This window comes from Pezoporus wallicus, unplaced genomic scaffold, assembly GCF_028554395.1.
Source record: "Pezoporus wallicus isolate ANWC-B61680 ecotype Strahan unplaced genomic scaffold, APGP_CSIRO_Pwel_v1 contig_13399, whole genome shotgun sequence".
NCBI lineage: Eukaryota > Metazoa > Chordata > Aves > Psittaciformes > Psittacidae > Pezoporus > Pezoporus wallicus.
The window spans coordinates 88,888-105,086 of record NW_026639844.1 but is presented as its reverse complement, the minus strand read 5'-3'; the positions used below and the strand labels follow the sequence as shown (position 1 = coordinate 105,086).

At 57.0% G+C, this 16,199-nt stretch overlaps 2 protein-coding genes across 2 annotated transcripts in view; both read left to right on the top strand.

The window, feature by feature from the left end:
- Nucleotides 1-1,580: 1,580 nt before the first annotated feature.
- The window catches only part of ZGPAT (zinc finger CCCH-type and G-patch domain containing), a 36,523-nt gene continuing 21,904 nt past the window's right edge, over nucleotides 1,581-16,199 (top strand). The window contains exon 1 of the mRNA XM_057416605.1: nucleotides 1,581-1,591. The gene's annotated coding sequence lies outside the window, so the exon portion shown is untranslated. The remainder of the gene's footprint in view (nucleotides 1,592-16,199) is intronic.
- TNFRSF6B (TNF receptor superfamily member 6b) lies at nucleotides 4,474-10,842 on the top strand. The gene is made up of 4 exons (XM_057416594.1): nucleotides 4,474-4,593; nucleotides 5,338-5,719; nucleotides 7,695-7,892; nucleotides 10,539-10,842. The coding sequence occupies exons 1-4, from the start codon at nucleotides 4,474-4,476 to the stop codon at nucleotides 10,811-10,813; spliced, it is 975 nt and encodes a 324-aa protein (XP_057272577.1). The 3' UTR covers nucleotides 10,814-10,842.

The following is a 16,199-nucleotide window of genomic DNA, read 5'->3' as shown; positions in this document are numbered from 1 at the left end:
TAGTGGTGTGTCATTTGAAAAGCTTTTCCCACTGTTTTTCCCCCCATGTAGACTTGGGAAAGGGACCAACAATAACAAAGGGGCTGTTCCATCGGGAAGGAGACCATCCCTGTCTTGGATCCGTGAGCAACTCTCTGCTTTTCAGTGGTTTTCCATGGCTATTTAGGGGAAACCTGGTTTTACCAGAGTGCTTTGGAAGAGCATGAAGCCCTTGGGAGGGTGAAGCGCTGCTCCGCGTGGGGCAGTGAAATGAGAGCCATGGGGATGGGATGCAGAATTCCTTTCCTGAGCTACCTCTGCAGGACTCGGTAGAGGGTTGAGTTGTGGCTTTCTGGTGCGAACCCATTCCAAGGGGTTTGTTGGGCAAGGAAAAGGACAGGAGGAGATGAATGGAAGGTGGTTGTTGTGCCAGATTCTGGGAGGCAGAGAGTGCCCATGGAAGCCCCTTAGCTCCATTGATGGGATGTTTCAGTCTCTAAGCATACGAATCTGACAAATCTTTAGCATTATTAAACCCAGACTGAAGTCAATTGATGGTTTTAATGATGGTTTCATGGTGAGTTGCTGCTTACTTCAAGTTTCCCAGCGTATTGCACCCATCCCAGTGGTTACCCTGATGTGGGATACTGCTTTGGGTACTAGGCCACGTTGAACACAGGGGCTTGGAGCAAGCTGCTCTAGTGGAAGGTGTCCCTGCCCATGGCAGGGGTTGGAACTGGATGGGCTTTAAGGTCTCTTCCAACACAAACCATCCCATTTGATTCTATATGATACAGGAGTGCCTCATCCTACAGCGGGGCCCCACCGCATGGGAAGGTGGCACCCAGCATATGCCTCCTGCATTTGCCTTGGAGATCTTGTGGGTTCCTCTACAAGGGGAAGTGCTTTGCCTTCAGTCTGAGCAGAATGCTGAGGGTGACAGAGCGACAATGAAGCCATTGAGATCAATTCTTTCAGTAACCCTTCTCTGAGCATCCCAGTGTGACTGCTCATCACTTCAGCCGACCCACACGTTCGCCAAAGGCCTGGATGACCCGGTTTCTGTTGCAGCTTCTTGGAAAAGTCCGGATGTGTCAGCAGCTGGGCTGATGAACGGGTGAAGGAACCACGTGAAACCCATGCTAGCAACACCGAGATGAGCTTTCTGCCTGCCAGGAAAGGGAACGTGCCGCTGTGGCACCCCGGGGTGCTCTGAGCCATTGGTGTGGTTGGGGAGAGTCTCTGCCCTGAGGTGGGGGGCTGTGGTGAAGAGCCTTGGGCTTGAATCAGGCTAATGGCAAGTTTCACTCCAAAGAGATGCCCTCAAGAGGCTCTGCCCAGTCCCACAGTGATCAACTGGTTCATTTAGTTAGTGGGATGATGCACAGTGGTGATGCGAGCCCCCAGCGGTCCTTAGCTCGGGAATGATGTTCAAGAGTGTTACACATCTGGAGGGCTATGAGCGATGGGGGTAAACCAGCAGGAAAGCTAAAACCCACTGTAGAGTGGCCTGTGCACATCAGCCCTTCACCTGAGCACAGCTGAGCACAGCCCAGGTTGTGCTGTCAGCCCCCTTTGACTCCTGAGAGAGGCTTTTCTTTGGCGGTGATGGGTAGAAACTGAGCTTGGTAGGGGAGGAAGCTTTGGATTCCTTCTGACCATCAGGGTTCATTTCTGCTGCTGGGTAGCAGAAAACGGGGTTTGAGTTTCTGTCTTTGTCAGCCTGGTTTGCTCTTTCACAGGGTTAATAATGGAGTCCAAGGGATTCACTGGCTGCAGATCCAGTGGGTGAGAGCTGGAGGTGAGAGGCTGGTTCTGGTGTTAACAGGCTCGATGTTAACTCATTGTAACGGAAACCTCCCCATCCTCTCACCTCCTCAATGTTACTCCTTTGCCTTCCCAGAGACCGCATTTCAGTTTGGGGTGCGTGATCTGGTTTTGCCCATTCCCAAATGCCTGTTCAGAGCCCCTCAGCGAGGGAGATGCTGCCGCATCCCTGGGGCTGCTGGTGGGGGCGAGCTCTGTTTCCCCATGCCCATCTCGAGGTACATCACATCCTGCTCCTCAGGATACCTGCAAGGCAAACAAGGGGTTTGTGCCTAGGCTGTGTGTATGGGGTAGTATTAATGTGATGGATGTGACTGCAGCTGGAGGGAACGAGTGTGGAAAGAGTATTTGGGAACGCTGAATGTTGAGAGATGAGGGCAGCAGGAGCCCAGGTCTCGGAAAGGAGACGCATCCTGCTCTATGGGATTGCAGTCCAGGCCCACAGCTTGGTCACGTCTGTAACAGCTCTGACAGATGCAAAGGTGGCCGCTTGTGGGGTTGGGACTCCCAGCACACAGCAGAGTCCAGACTTACACAAACCGAATGTGTGTGCAGTTCTACGTGTGGGGAATGGGGAGGGGAGACTGAGCTGAGCTCTTAGGCAGAAGCTCTTCCCTGTGAGGGTGCTGAGGCGCTGGCACAGGGTGCCCAGAGAAGCTGTGGCTGCCCCATCCCTGGCAGTGTTCAAGGCCAGGTTGGACACAGGGGCTTGGAGCAAGGTGCTCCACTGTAAGGGGTCCTTGGAGCTGGAGGAGCTTTAAGGTCCCTTCAACTGAGACAAGGAGGCACAAAAGTACAAAATGTAATCAGCTCTAAGTACTGTTAAGTTTGATGGCTTTGTAATGGAAAATAACTGCGGTGCTTGGAGGTAGTTGACACAGTTTCAGGCCCTCAGGGCCTCAGTACAAAAGGTGTGAGAAAAGCAGACTAGAAGGACAGGACCTGGGGATGGGGAGTATCCCAGACTAGCAGATGTCCAGAATGGGAGCAGTTAAACTAACTGGTAAGTAGAGGCCAGGGTGATTGCTACGTCTGTAATGTTAATTAAGCTTGTTGGGAAAAGTAAAGGACCCTTAAAGACCACCACATTTTGTATGCATGCAGGAAACCTTTTGGAAAATGATGTAATATGCTCAGTGACCGCATGAGGATGACCTGTATAGCCATCCGTGGACACACGCTAGGAGGAGCTATCCCCCGTGTCTCCCGGCGCCGCAATAAAGAATACCTGCTTGTCAACTCGAAACTCTGTTGGCAAGTTTGTTCCTGGAGTTTTCTCCGAATCACAACCTAAGCCGTTCACTAAGTGTGAGTCTATGATCACATCTCATTCTCCTGCCCTTTTCACAGGTGAAGGTGGCAAACCATGGCATGAAGGGGGTGCAGTGCAAACCCCATCCCATTCCCCAGCTGAGTGCCCTGTGTCAGGGTGTGATTTCTCTGTAGGTGCTTCTCCTTCTCTTCCATGACTGGAAAGGTTAAAACCAAGGAAAAAGCTGAGCTATTTGAGCTATTTGGAACTGGCTCCAGCTTTCGCCTTCTTTGCACCATTCCTGCTGGCAGAGATGGTGCCTGGCTGGTTTTCAGGCTCACTGCAGCGCTCTCCTGCTATTACACTAAAGAGCAGATGAATTCTGTGCCTTTTCCTCCTTGTCCTTGCGGTACAGAGGGATTGGAGCCGCGGAGGCTGGGCACGAGCGGTGCCTTCCCAGCACAGGGACCACTTCCTGGAGGAGCCCTTGGATTATTCCCTTGCCTTCAGAGGGAATCCGGTGAGCCAGGGCAGAAGACAAGGTGCGTGCAGCTGATGTACTTAAGCAGACGCACTGCTAAATGCACTCCTGCCCCGCTAAGCACGCACGTGTACGGCTGAATTCAGCTTCCACTGACAACTGGGGTCCCGGATTTATGGAAAACTACCCCCTGTGCTGTTGGCACCAGCTCCTGGATGGTGTTACCCGCAGGAGGGACCTCGGTTGATGTCCTCCGTGCTCCCGAAAGGAGAAAGTTGAGGCTCTGATGCCTGCAGGAATCCTGCAGCAACGCCGATGCCAAAGCTGCGGAGCGGGGCTGGGTCAGCGGGGTCGGTGCCTCTCCGTGCGCGGCCGCAGGGGGTTTGTGCTGCTCTCAGAACCGGCACCTCCGGGCTGCGGCCGGGGGCAAAACGTGCCCGCCCCGGGGGCAAGCGCCGCCACTGGGAACTTGTTTAACGCTTACAGGGAGGGACCACAGCGTGCTCGGGGGGGGGGGTTCCCCGCCGCTCCCCACGGGGACCAAAGCCGCATCCAACCCTCCCCGCGCTGCTGCCTGTGAGCGGAGGCAGGAAGGGAGCGCAGGCAGCGTGCGGACGGAGCGGAGCGGGGCGGGGGGGGGCCGGGGCGTCGCGGCCGCTTGCGCAAGTAGGGTCTTTCCCGTGGGCTGAGGCAATAAAAGTGCCGCTGGGCGCAGGGGATCGGCGCAGCGCGCACGGTGAGGGATGGGATGGGATAGGGTGGGATGGGATGGGATGGGATAGGGTGGGATGGGATAGGGTGGGATGGGATGGGATGGGATAGGGTGGGATGGGATAGGGTGGGATGGGGTGGGATGGGCCCATTTCTGCTCCCTCCTTGGCCGCAGCGTGTGAGTCCCGCCTGCTCCGGTGCTGATCCGCCTCCCCCGAGCGCGATGCGTGCGGCAGGAGCTCGGTCGCAGGCTCCCACCGACGAGCCGGTTCTTCAGCCGCTCTTGCAAGAGGCTGCTGCGGTGCCCGGGCTGCGGAGAGCCCGTACCGTCCTCGGAGGGAGGGTTTCTGGGATGCAGACGGGGAAATGCAGCGTTTCCTCACAGCCCTTCTCGCTCTCTCTGTTCTGAAGCAGGAGGGATCGGCAGAGCCCAGCCGCTGCCCTCGGAGCCAGCCCCAGCCCCTTAGGAACCCACTGTGCACCCACACGCAGCTCCCGGCGCTCAGAAGCCCTCTGTGCCATGCTGTTATCCCGCCACAGGCCGAATTTAAGGTATCCATCCAAGGTAAGGTATTGTCTGTTCTTAAGTCTGGACACACGTGCTCTGAGAAGGGGGGATAAACACGGCTCTGGGTTTCTCTGGTCTTACACTGGGTATCTGGATGTCAAAAGCATTGAGAGTCCCTCTGGAGCATGCAGTGTATCTGCTGTTTGGGAAACTTCTGCCAAGGTTTTGCTTAGCCCAAATGGTGGGGGATTGACTGGGATGAAAAGAGGGGAATGCGCTGGAGCTGCTTTTAGTACTGAGAGAGGGCAATCGGGTTGTGAAGGTGGCACAAAACGGGCTTGGGAAGCAGCGTTTGGGAAGGATGCTTTGTCACCTGGAGCGGCAAGAGGGGTTGATGGGGAAGCAATGGAGGACAGCGTCTGGTCCCTGCTTTACCCCTGGGGCTGGGAGAGCTTGAGGTGGGAGAATAATTCCTTGTAGCTACACCAGTGAGCACCTCTGTGGTGCAGCCGTCGCCTTTGCTGCTTCTCCCTCTACGAAAGGATGCGCTAAGGGCTCTCTGTGCTGTCTTGGCTGCAGTGGATGTTCGCCCCTCTCCTCCTCCTCCTCCTGGCCCGGCTCGGCTGCAGCACCCAACACGTTTACCAATGGAGAGATGCTGCATCCAACGAGCAGCTCACGTGCCGGCGGTGCCCACCGGGCACCTTCATGGCCCAGCACTGCACCAGGGACAGGCCGACGCGGTGCGAGCCCTGCCCGGATTTGCACTACACGCAGTACTGGAACTACCTGGACAAGTGCCGCTACTGCAACGTCATCTGCGGGGAGAGGCAGGTGGAGGTGCAGCAGTGCAACGCCACCCACAACCGCGTCTGCCAGTGCCAGGATGGATACTACTCCGAGATGGAATTCTGCACCCGGCATTCCAAGTGTCCGCCGGGCTTCGGCGTGGAGAAGCGGGGTGAGTACCTCTGTGTGCGTGCTCCTGGGGCTCTTGTCGCATCCCCGCATCTCTGCTGGAGCCGAAAATCAGAGAGGAATAGAGCAGCTCTTTCTATAGTCCATAGCCTGAGCTGCTCTCTTCTTGCTCACCGGTGTGCTGCTGTCCTTGCTGGTGCATGAAGCTGCTCCTGGCTTCTTCTCAAAGCAGTGATTCTTTGCTTTTTTCCTCCCCTGTTTTTGCTTTGAACGCCTGTGAAATCCCCCAGCAGCACACTCGGGTGGGACGAGGTGATCCTGGTTCCTTGCAGAGTTGGATCCCCCCCATCCTGCAGGAGCAGGTCACCCTGCCAGTGCTCACCACGGGTAGAAAGGTCTGAGCGGCTCCTGCTCCTCCATCAGCCCCCTGCTCCTGATAATCCAGACTGGAAAAGGCTCTGATGAGGCCAGGGCAGGGCTGGTGGATTTGGGTACCTCTGGGGCTGGGGTCTGTGGGTTTTACTGAGCAGTTTGGAGAGGCTGCATTCAAAACATGGACACACTCAGGTTCCAAGAGCATCGAATCAGCCTTGCTTTGATTCATGGCTTGGGGAGATTCCTAAATCCAAGACTGCATCCCCTGCGGAGGTGCAAATCACAGGGGGTTTTATGGGGGTTGCCCAGCACAAATTCACCTGGTCCCTTGCTTGTCCCCATTCAAGCTTTCTAAACATACAAGCTGCCTGTGAGTGGTTTCTTTCTCACCCAGGACCGGGCTCTGCCTCAAAACCACAGCCTGGTGTAACTACAATAAACCAGTGTGGGCAGCGGTGGCACAACCAGCATTACCTTGCTTCGTGCTTTAATGTGGAGGCTTTTGAAGCCCTTCCATGTGTGCTGAAGCACTCCAGGCTCACAGACCAGAGGAGAAATACCTTGTGGTCTTCAGCTGATGCTTATAATTATGCTATGGGATGCAGCTGTATGAAATGCAGTAATGCAGGAGAGGTGAAGTAGGTCTGCAAGTGATGCAGGGAAGCCCCTTGAAATGAACCATCAAATCTGGCTGTAGGACTGAGGAGCCAAATGGGACCTATGAGGAGAAGCTGGATCTTTGGTGGGTTTAATTCGTTTTCCACAAATGGCTTTGCATTGGGAACGATGCCCCAGCCCAGACCCCTCAACACCCCGCAAGGACCTAGCACACCGTGTGAGCAGAGCTGTGAGTGCCCGTGTCTGGATGAGGATGATGGGGTCCCTGCAGCACGGGTTGGATGGGTGCTTTGACCCACGTGCAGTTCCTTTGCAGGGCACAGGCTTTATCCTGGCTCTCCTACCTGCAAACACAGCCCTGAGCACTGGGGCTCTGGTAAAGCCAAAGCTATGGGGTTGTGACAAGGCAGAACCCTCGTTCTTCCCGGGGTGGATGAAGAGGAGACGCAAGGGTGTGAACCAGCGCCATTCCCGTCTCCCAAGGAACGTGCCCTGGTGCAATCGGGCTCGCGTGGCCCTGTCCCTGTGACACAGGAGCGGGTCTGGCCCCGAGCCCGGCGATGGGAAGCAGCAGCTTTCACCTCCTGCCTGCCTTTTACTTTCACTTGGCCGGGAGCCTCCTGACTCCGCTGTGAATCAAAGGCTGCTTTGGCACCCGGCTCAGCCACCCGTCGGGTGCCTCCGGCCCGGGAGGCAGCTCCCCTCGGTGGCAGAGGGGTTCTCCTCTTGGCTCTGGGCACCGGTGCCCGTTTATCAGCGTGTGCCAACTGCTTTGGGGTGGGAGATTCAAACGCTGCTGTTTGCGCACGCTTCGCAGGGGAACTGCAGGCAGCGATTGCAGGCACTGATTGCAGGCAGCGATTGCAGGCACTGATTGCAGGCACTGATTGCAGGCACTGATTGCTCTGGGGAAGAAATGATTGCTCTGTTATCCCCCCTCCCAAATGCTCGATGGTGCCAGGCACCCCGCTGGCATCATCCCCTGCTCCTTACCCGATGACATCCCCTTCCCTCCCCATTCACAGGTACCCCCTTTGAGAACACCCAGTGCAGCGCCTGCCCCCGGGGCTTCTTCTCTTCCTCCGCCTCCAGCACGGAGCCGTGCCAGCCCCACCAGGACTGCGAGCAGCAGGGCAAGGTGGTCAACGTGGAGGGCAACCAGTACCACGACACCCTCTGCACCTCCTGCAGGAGGGACAGGGGCAACAGCACGCAGGAGCCAGGTGAGCTGGGGCTCTTGTGGGGACGCCGGACCCGTGATGCTGCCAGGGTGAGAGCGAGCTCTCCGGTGGCTTTTTTCCTACTGAGATGCAAACTGAGGGGAAACAGCTTGTAAAAACATGGAGTGACCCGTAATTAATCATAATAACGGGTAAAAGCCACTCCGCCTGCCCTCTTCCACCTTCAGGCTTGGTCCTTTAGGGCAAGGGCAGGGTGCAGGGCTCACCCGGAGCCCATGCAGGCTCTTTGCTCAGAGACAACAAAGAACTGGCAGTGAAATCCCATCAGATCTTACCAGAAACCGGGATAACCGGGGATTCCGGGATGCAAGGACAGTTTTGGCAGCCATTCAGCTCTAACTGGTAGCTCTCAGCGATACCCTGTGGTCTGGGTCATGTAAACAGGCTCAGTGTGAAGCACTCCTGGCATGGCTCTTCTCCTTTGGCATTCCCATTTCTCCCAGGCTTTCAGCCTGTTTTCCAGGAGCTTTTGCTATGGCCACAGCGTTGTCTTGCGCAGGATGAGTGGAGCAGCATCCCAGGTTCATTGGAGCTGAGCATGGGGTGCATTTTGCTCTGTGAGGTGGTAGAGACGTGGTGTCCGCTGTGATCATGCTGGAGGCTGAGGGCCAGTGGGCAGAGATCACAGAAGCCCAGGTTGGAAGAGACCTCGAGGATCATCTGGTCCAGCCTTCCTCAGCTAAAGCATAGAGCAAAGGAGCAGGGGAGAGCGATGGGCTGGCTCCGGGGGTGCTTTGTAATGTGCACCCCAAGCAGTGCGGGGACGAGGAAGGGGCTGAAAACCATCCCAAGGGTGAGGGGATGCAGGCAGCTGCTCCAACCCCCCCCCGCTTTGCCTTGACATCAATCAAGACACACGGGACACAAACTCCATGTGGGTGACCTGGGTGGCAGTGAACCTGCCCCTTGAACTTCCCAGACAAATCAGTCCTGGAGTGACGGGATGGCGCAGGCTGGAAGGGACTTTGGAAGTTCATCGGGTCCAACCTGCCATGGCAATGGGAGCCTGGATGAGGTTACCCAGCACCACGTCCAGCCGTGTCCCAGAACCCTCCAGGGACTCCACTGCATCCCTGGGGAGGTTGTTCCAGGATAAAGAACTTTCTTCCATCAAGAAGGGCTTCAGCAAAAGCTTTCTTTGCCAAGAAAGGTTGGACCAGATGATCCACGAGCCCATTTCAGACCTGGCATTCCATCATTCTATGGCAAGCTATTGATGCTTCAGAGCATGCGAGAGGAGCTCTTCCCTTTCCATCCTCTCCTGGCACTGCCAACACAGGCATTCCTCCTTACGGAGCCTGACTCACCCCACGAGCTCCATGCCAGGAGCGTGATCCCACTGGAGACAGGAGCTGGGGAGCTCTGTCATCAGCGGGACGCAGGCAGGCGGGAGCAGCAGCAGCAGCAGCAGCGTCCATGGCCAGCCTGGCCTCCAGCTATTTCTGGAGGAGAGCAGCGTCAGCCGTGGAGCTGGGGTGTATTTATAGCCCTGGTTCATCAGGAGTCCACTTGGGAGCGTTGGGATGCTCCACTTCCACACGGAGCTGAGTGCGGAGGAGAGAATCTGGGCGAGAGCCCGACCAACCCCTGCTGTGACCCAGGAAACGTTCCCAGTTCACAATGGCATGAAACCGGGCTTGTCTCTGCCTGACGGAGGAATGGTTTGGCTTCGCTCCCCTGAGCACTGATTTCATCCCTCCTTGGGGGCACTCCAACAGCGCTTCAACGGGGACTCCAAAAGCCCCCAATGGGGCCGAGCTTGGGCTTGGTCCTGCCTCGGGGTGTGAAAAACCCGCATGGAAAAAGCTGTCGGGGCACAGAGCGGGCTTGAACAGACGGCAGCGAGCTCCGGCTTTCTGGAGTTCCCCTTTCCCGTGCTCCCGGCGCAGAGAGGAGCAGGGAGAAGCTGCCCGGGGTGGTTTCGAGTTTGCAGGCCCTTCCAAAACAAGCTGTTATCCATCCTGGGAAACGCAGGCTGCAGCGAGGGCTGGCGCCAGCCTCTCCGGGCAGCGAGCCGCAGGGATCGGCCTTGACCACGGAATGATGTTGTATTGGGTGTTTTCCTCATGCTTTTCCCTTCCAACCTCACTTTTTCCACTTGCACAACGCCCATTCTGACCCACTGGTTCCACCGCACGCTGCCAGCACCGCACCGCAAGCCCTGGCTTTGGCAGAGGATGCAGCCGCTGTGAGCCAGATGCTGCTGCATCCTTGGGCATGGGCAGAGTAGGTGGTCCCAGCTCGTGTTCACATCATTTATGTGGTCCTGGGAGCTAAAATACCCTCCCAAATCTGGAAGATGGGTTGGGAGAGACGGGTTTCCGGGCTGGCCTCATCACGGGGCTCCCAGTCCAAGCTGTGGCTGGATAGCAATGCCCAGGTGAGGACCACATCATGGAATCATTGACTGCTTTGGGTTGGAAGGGACCTTGAAAGTCCATCCCATCCCCATGCAACGAGCAGCGGCATCCTCATCTATTCCAGGTTGCTCAGAGGCGCATCCAACCTGACCTTGAATGCTTCCAGGGCTGGGGCACTTCCCACCTCCCTGAGGCCAGGGCTGGGAGCTGCTCCCCTGCTGCCCCACCTCACCTTGCCCCTAACCTCTGGATGCTTTCCTCCCAGCAGCTCCAGGCGATGACGACTGTGAGCAAGCCATGATCGACTTCGTGGCGTACCAGAACATCCCCATCCGGAAGCTGAAGCGCCTGCAGCAGATCCTGGAGCAGCCACCGAGGACGCAGGCGCTGGGCACCCGGGCGGCCATGCAGGAGAAGTTCAGGGCTTTCCTCACCCACCTCAGAGAGGGGAACCCGGTCACCAAGGAGCTGCTGCGGGCGCTGAGGACTGCCAAGCTGCACTCCATCGAGGAGCAGATCCGCAAGCGCTTCCTCCTGCGCTGAGAGCACGAACTGCACTTTTCCCGGGTGGTTTCTGGATTGAGTTGTTGGGGGTCTGTGCCTTTGTTAATTTATTGATGTTCCCAAACCCCGAGGGCAGCGGTGGGGATGAGCGATGGGGATGAGCGATGGGTCCTGCTCGGCAGCACTGCCGCTGGGGTGGGAGCATCCCTGTGCCATCAACCAGCGCGGCTCCAGCTGGGTGCTGGCCATCCCCAGCAAGGGTCAATGCTGTATCAGAAGGGAAGCTTGCAGACAGGGTCATTTGTTCTGGGGGGGGGGGTGGGGTGTCTGGTTTTGTTGGGGTTTCTTTAGTTATTTAACAGGGTTTCCCATGGAGGATTCACTTGTCATGGGGTTTGAGAAGGGAGTTCGCTGCTGAGGCCCTCGGGTGTAGGATGCTCCTGAAGTCACTGGTGGCCTTAAAGTTATTTCCAAGCTACCTAGTTTTATACCATGTTTTCTAAAGAAATGGATGTTTAGAGTGTAAAGAAATCAATGCTCGGAAGCTTGCCAAAGAAACAAGGCAAAGAAGTTATTTTATCATACAATCCTCTGTCACCAGAGTCCTTTCCTGGTCTCATTTGGAGGAGAACGATGCTGCTGCATGTCCCAGACCCATCATCTTCTCCCTCCACTTACCCTTGCCCTCTCTTTGCTTCACCCCATGACCACGCACCACCACCGTCAGCTCCATCAGCCTCAGCTGTGAGCAGCAGGATGTAGCCTGACCGTGTTGGGATTTGCCACCAGTGGCAGCCCAAATGCTTCACCCTGAGCACCAGGGCTGTCCCCAGACCCTGCAGCAAGCAGAAGAGGGGCTTGGTCAGCCAAGAGCTGTGCCTTGGGGCACTGATGCTGGCTGCAGGCAGGGCTTTTAATGCCTTGTCGAGGTTGCTTAGGGACCTCCCCAAGGGTGATGCTCTCGTGCGTTTCCCAGCCTGCAGCAGTGATTGAGCCAGCGCTTCCACCGGTGCCTGGAATGGGCTTGGCTCGGGTTTTATAGCTCTTTTTTATGTGAGTAGCTGCCAGGAACAGTTTGTGCTTTGAAAGGGGAGCGTTCCCCTGTTAGGAGCTGTTTCAAGCGCTGCCAAACACGTGCTGCGTGGAAGTGCCCCACACTTCCCCTCCGGAGAGGAAGACGGACATAACCGAGCACAAGAGGGGATTTTATCCTCCCCTTGCTGCCCATAGACACAGCACAGGCTCTTCCTGCTGCCATGAGCTCTTCATCCACGGCAGGCTGGATGAATGGGGCTGACCCTGGGGGCAGCATCCTCGCTGCTCCATCTGGAGCCCTGGATTTGCACTGTCTGCACCCGTGCTGCAGGCAGGACCTGGGCATCCCAGGCTGGCAACGGTCTCACCCCAGCGTTGGGCTCTGGGGATGGAGCAATGCAGGGATCCTGACACTGTCCTGGGTTGCTTCACCCAGGGGACAGAGAAGCAAAAGGCTGACAAGCAGCAGAGGGGACCCCTTGTTCCCACCTCTGCCTTGAGCCAGGATGGATCCTGACACCCCACATCTCACCCCTGCCCTTGAGCTGCTTTATCCATGAGCTGCAGCCGTTACCTCGCTCTGCCAGGGTCGCTTTGACCTGGCCGTGGCTCAGTGTGAGCTGGGTGCTGGTGTTGTACAGCCCAGCACAGGCGGCTGGAGCATCCCTGAGGGGGCTTTCGAGGCCGGCGGTGCTCTGGGCACTGGTCCTATCTGTGGGCTCCTTACCAGCAGTGCCAGACCCCTCTCCAGGTCTTCCCTCTCCCATTACCCGCGGTCTCCTCCCAGACCGGATTCCCCCGTGCTGAGTTAGTTGGGATCTCTGCACTCAGGGTTTCTCCTTGCCTGGCCTCGCAGACAATGGGGCAGCAGGGAATCTTTCTTGTAAATATGGGCCTTTATGAGAGCATCCAAACGGCCCCGCAGGAGCATCCTGCTCCGCTTCCAGGAAAGGGGCTGCGCTGGAACAGCCTGCAGGAGCACCCTGGAGGGCAGCGATCCCCCACCAGCTCCCACCCGGACCACAGCAGCAGCCACAGCCCGACCTGGGGCGGGATCATAGGGGTAATTGGTTGGAAAGGTGAAGAGGATGAAACCCCCTTTGGTTTATGAAGAGGAACAGTCGGCAGCTTCCTGACCACTGTAGTGGCTGCTTCCCCTGTGAGCTGTGGCTGAGGGGCAAGTCTGCGCTAGCGTTTAGATAGGACACAGAGGATGATGCTGTGGGAGCCGTGCTTCCCTCTGCTGTTCAACACCTAGGACCAGGGCAAGAAACAACCCAAAGCACCCCGCGATGTGGATGTCGGTGCCAGGGGCTGCCGGGGTGCCTGCAGCTGCAGCCAGGTGTGGGGATGAGTCAGGACTTCCCCATCCCACCAAACCACCCGTGGGAGCCGCTCGGACACGCTCCAGTGCAGCGAAGGTGGTGGCGTGCGTGGAGCCAGCGCCGGGGGGGAATGATGAACATGGGATTCGTCATAGGTACACGATGAACACGGGATTAAGGGATCGGTGTGAGTATTCCTAGTGAGGTCATAGGGAGCTGGCTCATGCCTTGACCCGGCGAGGAGCTGGCATTGCTGGAGGAAAGCAAAGGGGGATGCAGAGGGGATGTGACCGGTGCAGGTGCAATCCTGCTCGCCGGAGCAGAGTCCCCCCACCGTGGTCCTGGGTTACAGGACAGGTAAATTCCCTCTCTGCCTGCACGTTTTTGGTTTGGAGGTGGGGGTCCTTCAGCCCCTGCCCTCCCGCGTCGCTCGGATGCTCAGTGTAACGCACGCTGAACGTGGGTGCGTTCACCCAGCACCGCTCCAGGAAGGCCCCAGTTTGACCTTCTTCTGAGCAGGCATCTCTCTGTCCTCTGATTGTGGGTTTCCTTCTGCTGGTCGTGGTCCTCTGTGAGCCGGGACTCATCCTGCGCTCCGCACGTGCTGGTTCTGCACAGGCCCAAGGATGGGCAGATGATGGAGATGGAGAGCACCGGCTGCAGAGGGGAAGCAGAGGGGAGGCTGAGGAGGTCAAAATGCCCACGAGCAGGAGCAGAGAAGGAGCTGAAGCACCCAGGGCAAAGCACGCTGTGCTCAGCTGGACTGGGGCGACAGTGACCTGAGAGAGGACCCATGGCTCAGGACAAAGCCGTTGCCACAGCCACCACCTCCTATGGTGGCACCGGTGATGCTGCTGGGATGGATCCGGATCTGCTGTGATTTTGCTGCAGGAGGCCTCCACGTGTGTTTGTTTCTGTCTGAGCCTCCTGTGGGTTTCAGGGGGTGAAGCCTCAAAAGGAGCACAAGCAGAAGAAGTTTAATCAAGCCAAGTGCAAGGTCCTACACCCAGGTCGGAGCAATCCCAGGCCCAGCTACAGGTTGGGCAGAGAAGAGATTCAGAGCAGCCCAAGGAGAAGGACTTGGGGGTGTTGGTGGATGAGAAAATGAACATGAGCCGGCTTCAGTGTGAGCTCACAGCCCAGAAACCAACCGTGTCCTGGGCTGCATCCAAAGCAGCGTGACCAGCAGGGCAAAGGAGGTGATCCTGCCCCTCCGCTCTGCTCTTGTGAGACCTCACCTGGAGCATTGTGTGCAGTTCTGGGGTCCTCAACATCGAAAGGACATGGAACTGTTGGAACAAGTCCAGAGGAGGCCACGAGGATGCTCAGGGACTGGAGCACCTCCTGTGTGGAGATAGGCTGAGAAAGTTGGGGCTGTTCAGCCTGGAGAAGAGAAGCTGCGTGGAGACCTCAGAGCAGCTTCCAGTATCTGAAGGGGGCCTATAGGGATGCTGGGGAGGGACTCTTCATTAGGGACTGCAGTGACAGGACAAGGGGTAACGGGTTCAAACTGAAACAGGGGAAGTTTAGATTGGATCTAAGGAGGAAATTCTTTCCTGTGAGGGTGCTGAGGCACTGGAATGGGTTGCCCAGGGAGGTTGTGAATGCTCCATCCCTGGCAGTGTTCAAGGCCAGGTTGGACAGAGCCTTGGGTGCCATGGTTTAGTGTGAGGTGTCCCTGCCCATGGCAGGGGGTTGGAACTGGATGATCTTCAGGTCCTTTCCAACCCAAACTGTTCTGTGATTCTGTGATTCTATGAAGTTAAACCCCTGTTATTGCAGAACACAGGGACCGAGATGCCCTGACCTGCCCCATGCCACCAGCAAGCCCTTGGCTGCACCAGGGCAATGGGCTCGGCCATTGTGCTCATGGTGGGTCCCCTCTCAACGCACTACGGCCGAGCTCTGTGCCACCAGCCTTGCCTTTCTCCCCATGGGATCTCCCCTCATCCCTCCCTTGTTTCCTCCCCTCCTCCGTTTGTGATCTCTGTTCCCTCCTTTTGCAAGGAGCCCCCTGAGAGCTTTGGGATGTCCCAAAGAGCAACCGGAGGCACAGCAGACGTGGCCAGTGCCCAGCCTGAGCTGGTTGGATGCAGGGAAACCGGGAGCCAAGGACCAGGCAGCGGGATGGTGTCAGCTCCACGTGGCAGGTAAGGGGATGGACTCGGGCTCCCAACCATTAACCTGCATGCGGCCAGGGCTGGGTGAAGCTCTGCCTCCTCATCCCTTCTGTTTCTTGTCATGAAACGAGACCTTTTTCTTGCCTCGTGTTGACCAATCCCCAAACTGGACCAATGAATTCTGTAAACCCCGGGAACAACGTTCATGGCAAGGAAATGGTTTAGTTTGTCAGTATTATTACAGGTTCAGTGTGCACTGGGGAGGGTCATGCACCCCCCTTGCGCTCCCTGCCTGTGCTGGGACCCCTCTTTCCCCGTTGTAAGATGCGATGAGCTTGCAAGGTCCCACTTGTCAAAGGCAGAGTGAGGTGGGAGGAGGCGACAGAACCCTTCAGCCCTCACCTCCCCGAGCAGACCCAGTGCCCTGGGGGTGTTTCACACCCTGCAGACCTCCTCAGCCACTGCTGTAGCACCCAGCCAGCTGTTAAGAAGGGAGCTAATGCAACACGGGCATGACATTGTCCTGTTTAAGAGCCTCGGATCCCCTTCTTGTGGCACTTACAGAGCTCAGCACGGGCATTATCGCTTATTCCCAGCCTTTGCTTCCAAGCTGCTCTTTACAGAAGAGCTTGGGTTTGCCCTCCAGAGGCTTAGAAAGTCCCGTATGGGAATTCACAGAGCAGCGGGGTCACAGCTTCTGTTTGCCTCCCCTGAGTCTGCTCCCCAGGTACTTGGCCTCTCTGCCTGGGCACTGCCTCCTCTTAGCTTGGGTACCAGTCGAATGTATTCCTAAACCCTCTGATGCCCTTCATCTTGCAGCAGTGGCCTGGGAAACCCGGTCAGGAAGCTTGCAGTGACTACACCATCACATCCTTACCCACCCCCTGGCTGTTTAGAACCATAAGTGAATTAGGTATTATTAGCAGGGTCAAGATAAAATAGATT

Coding starts and splice junctions, on each gene's coding strand:
- TNFRSF6B (XM_057416594.1), top strand. CDS start 4,474: ATGCGTGCGGCAGGAGCTCGGTCGCAGGCTCCCACCGACGAGCCGGTT. Junction 5,720..7,694: donor CTTCGGCGTGGAGAAGCGGG/GTGAGTACCTCT, acceptor CCCCATTCACAG/GTACCCCCTTTGAGAACACC. Junction 7,893..10,538: donor CAACAGCACGCAGGAGCCAG/GTGAGCTGGGGC, acceptor TCCTCCCAGCAG/CTCCAGGCGATGACGACTGT.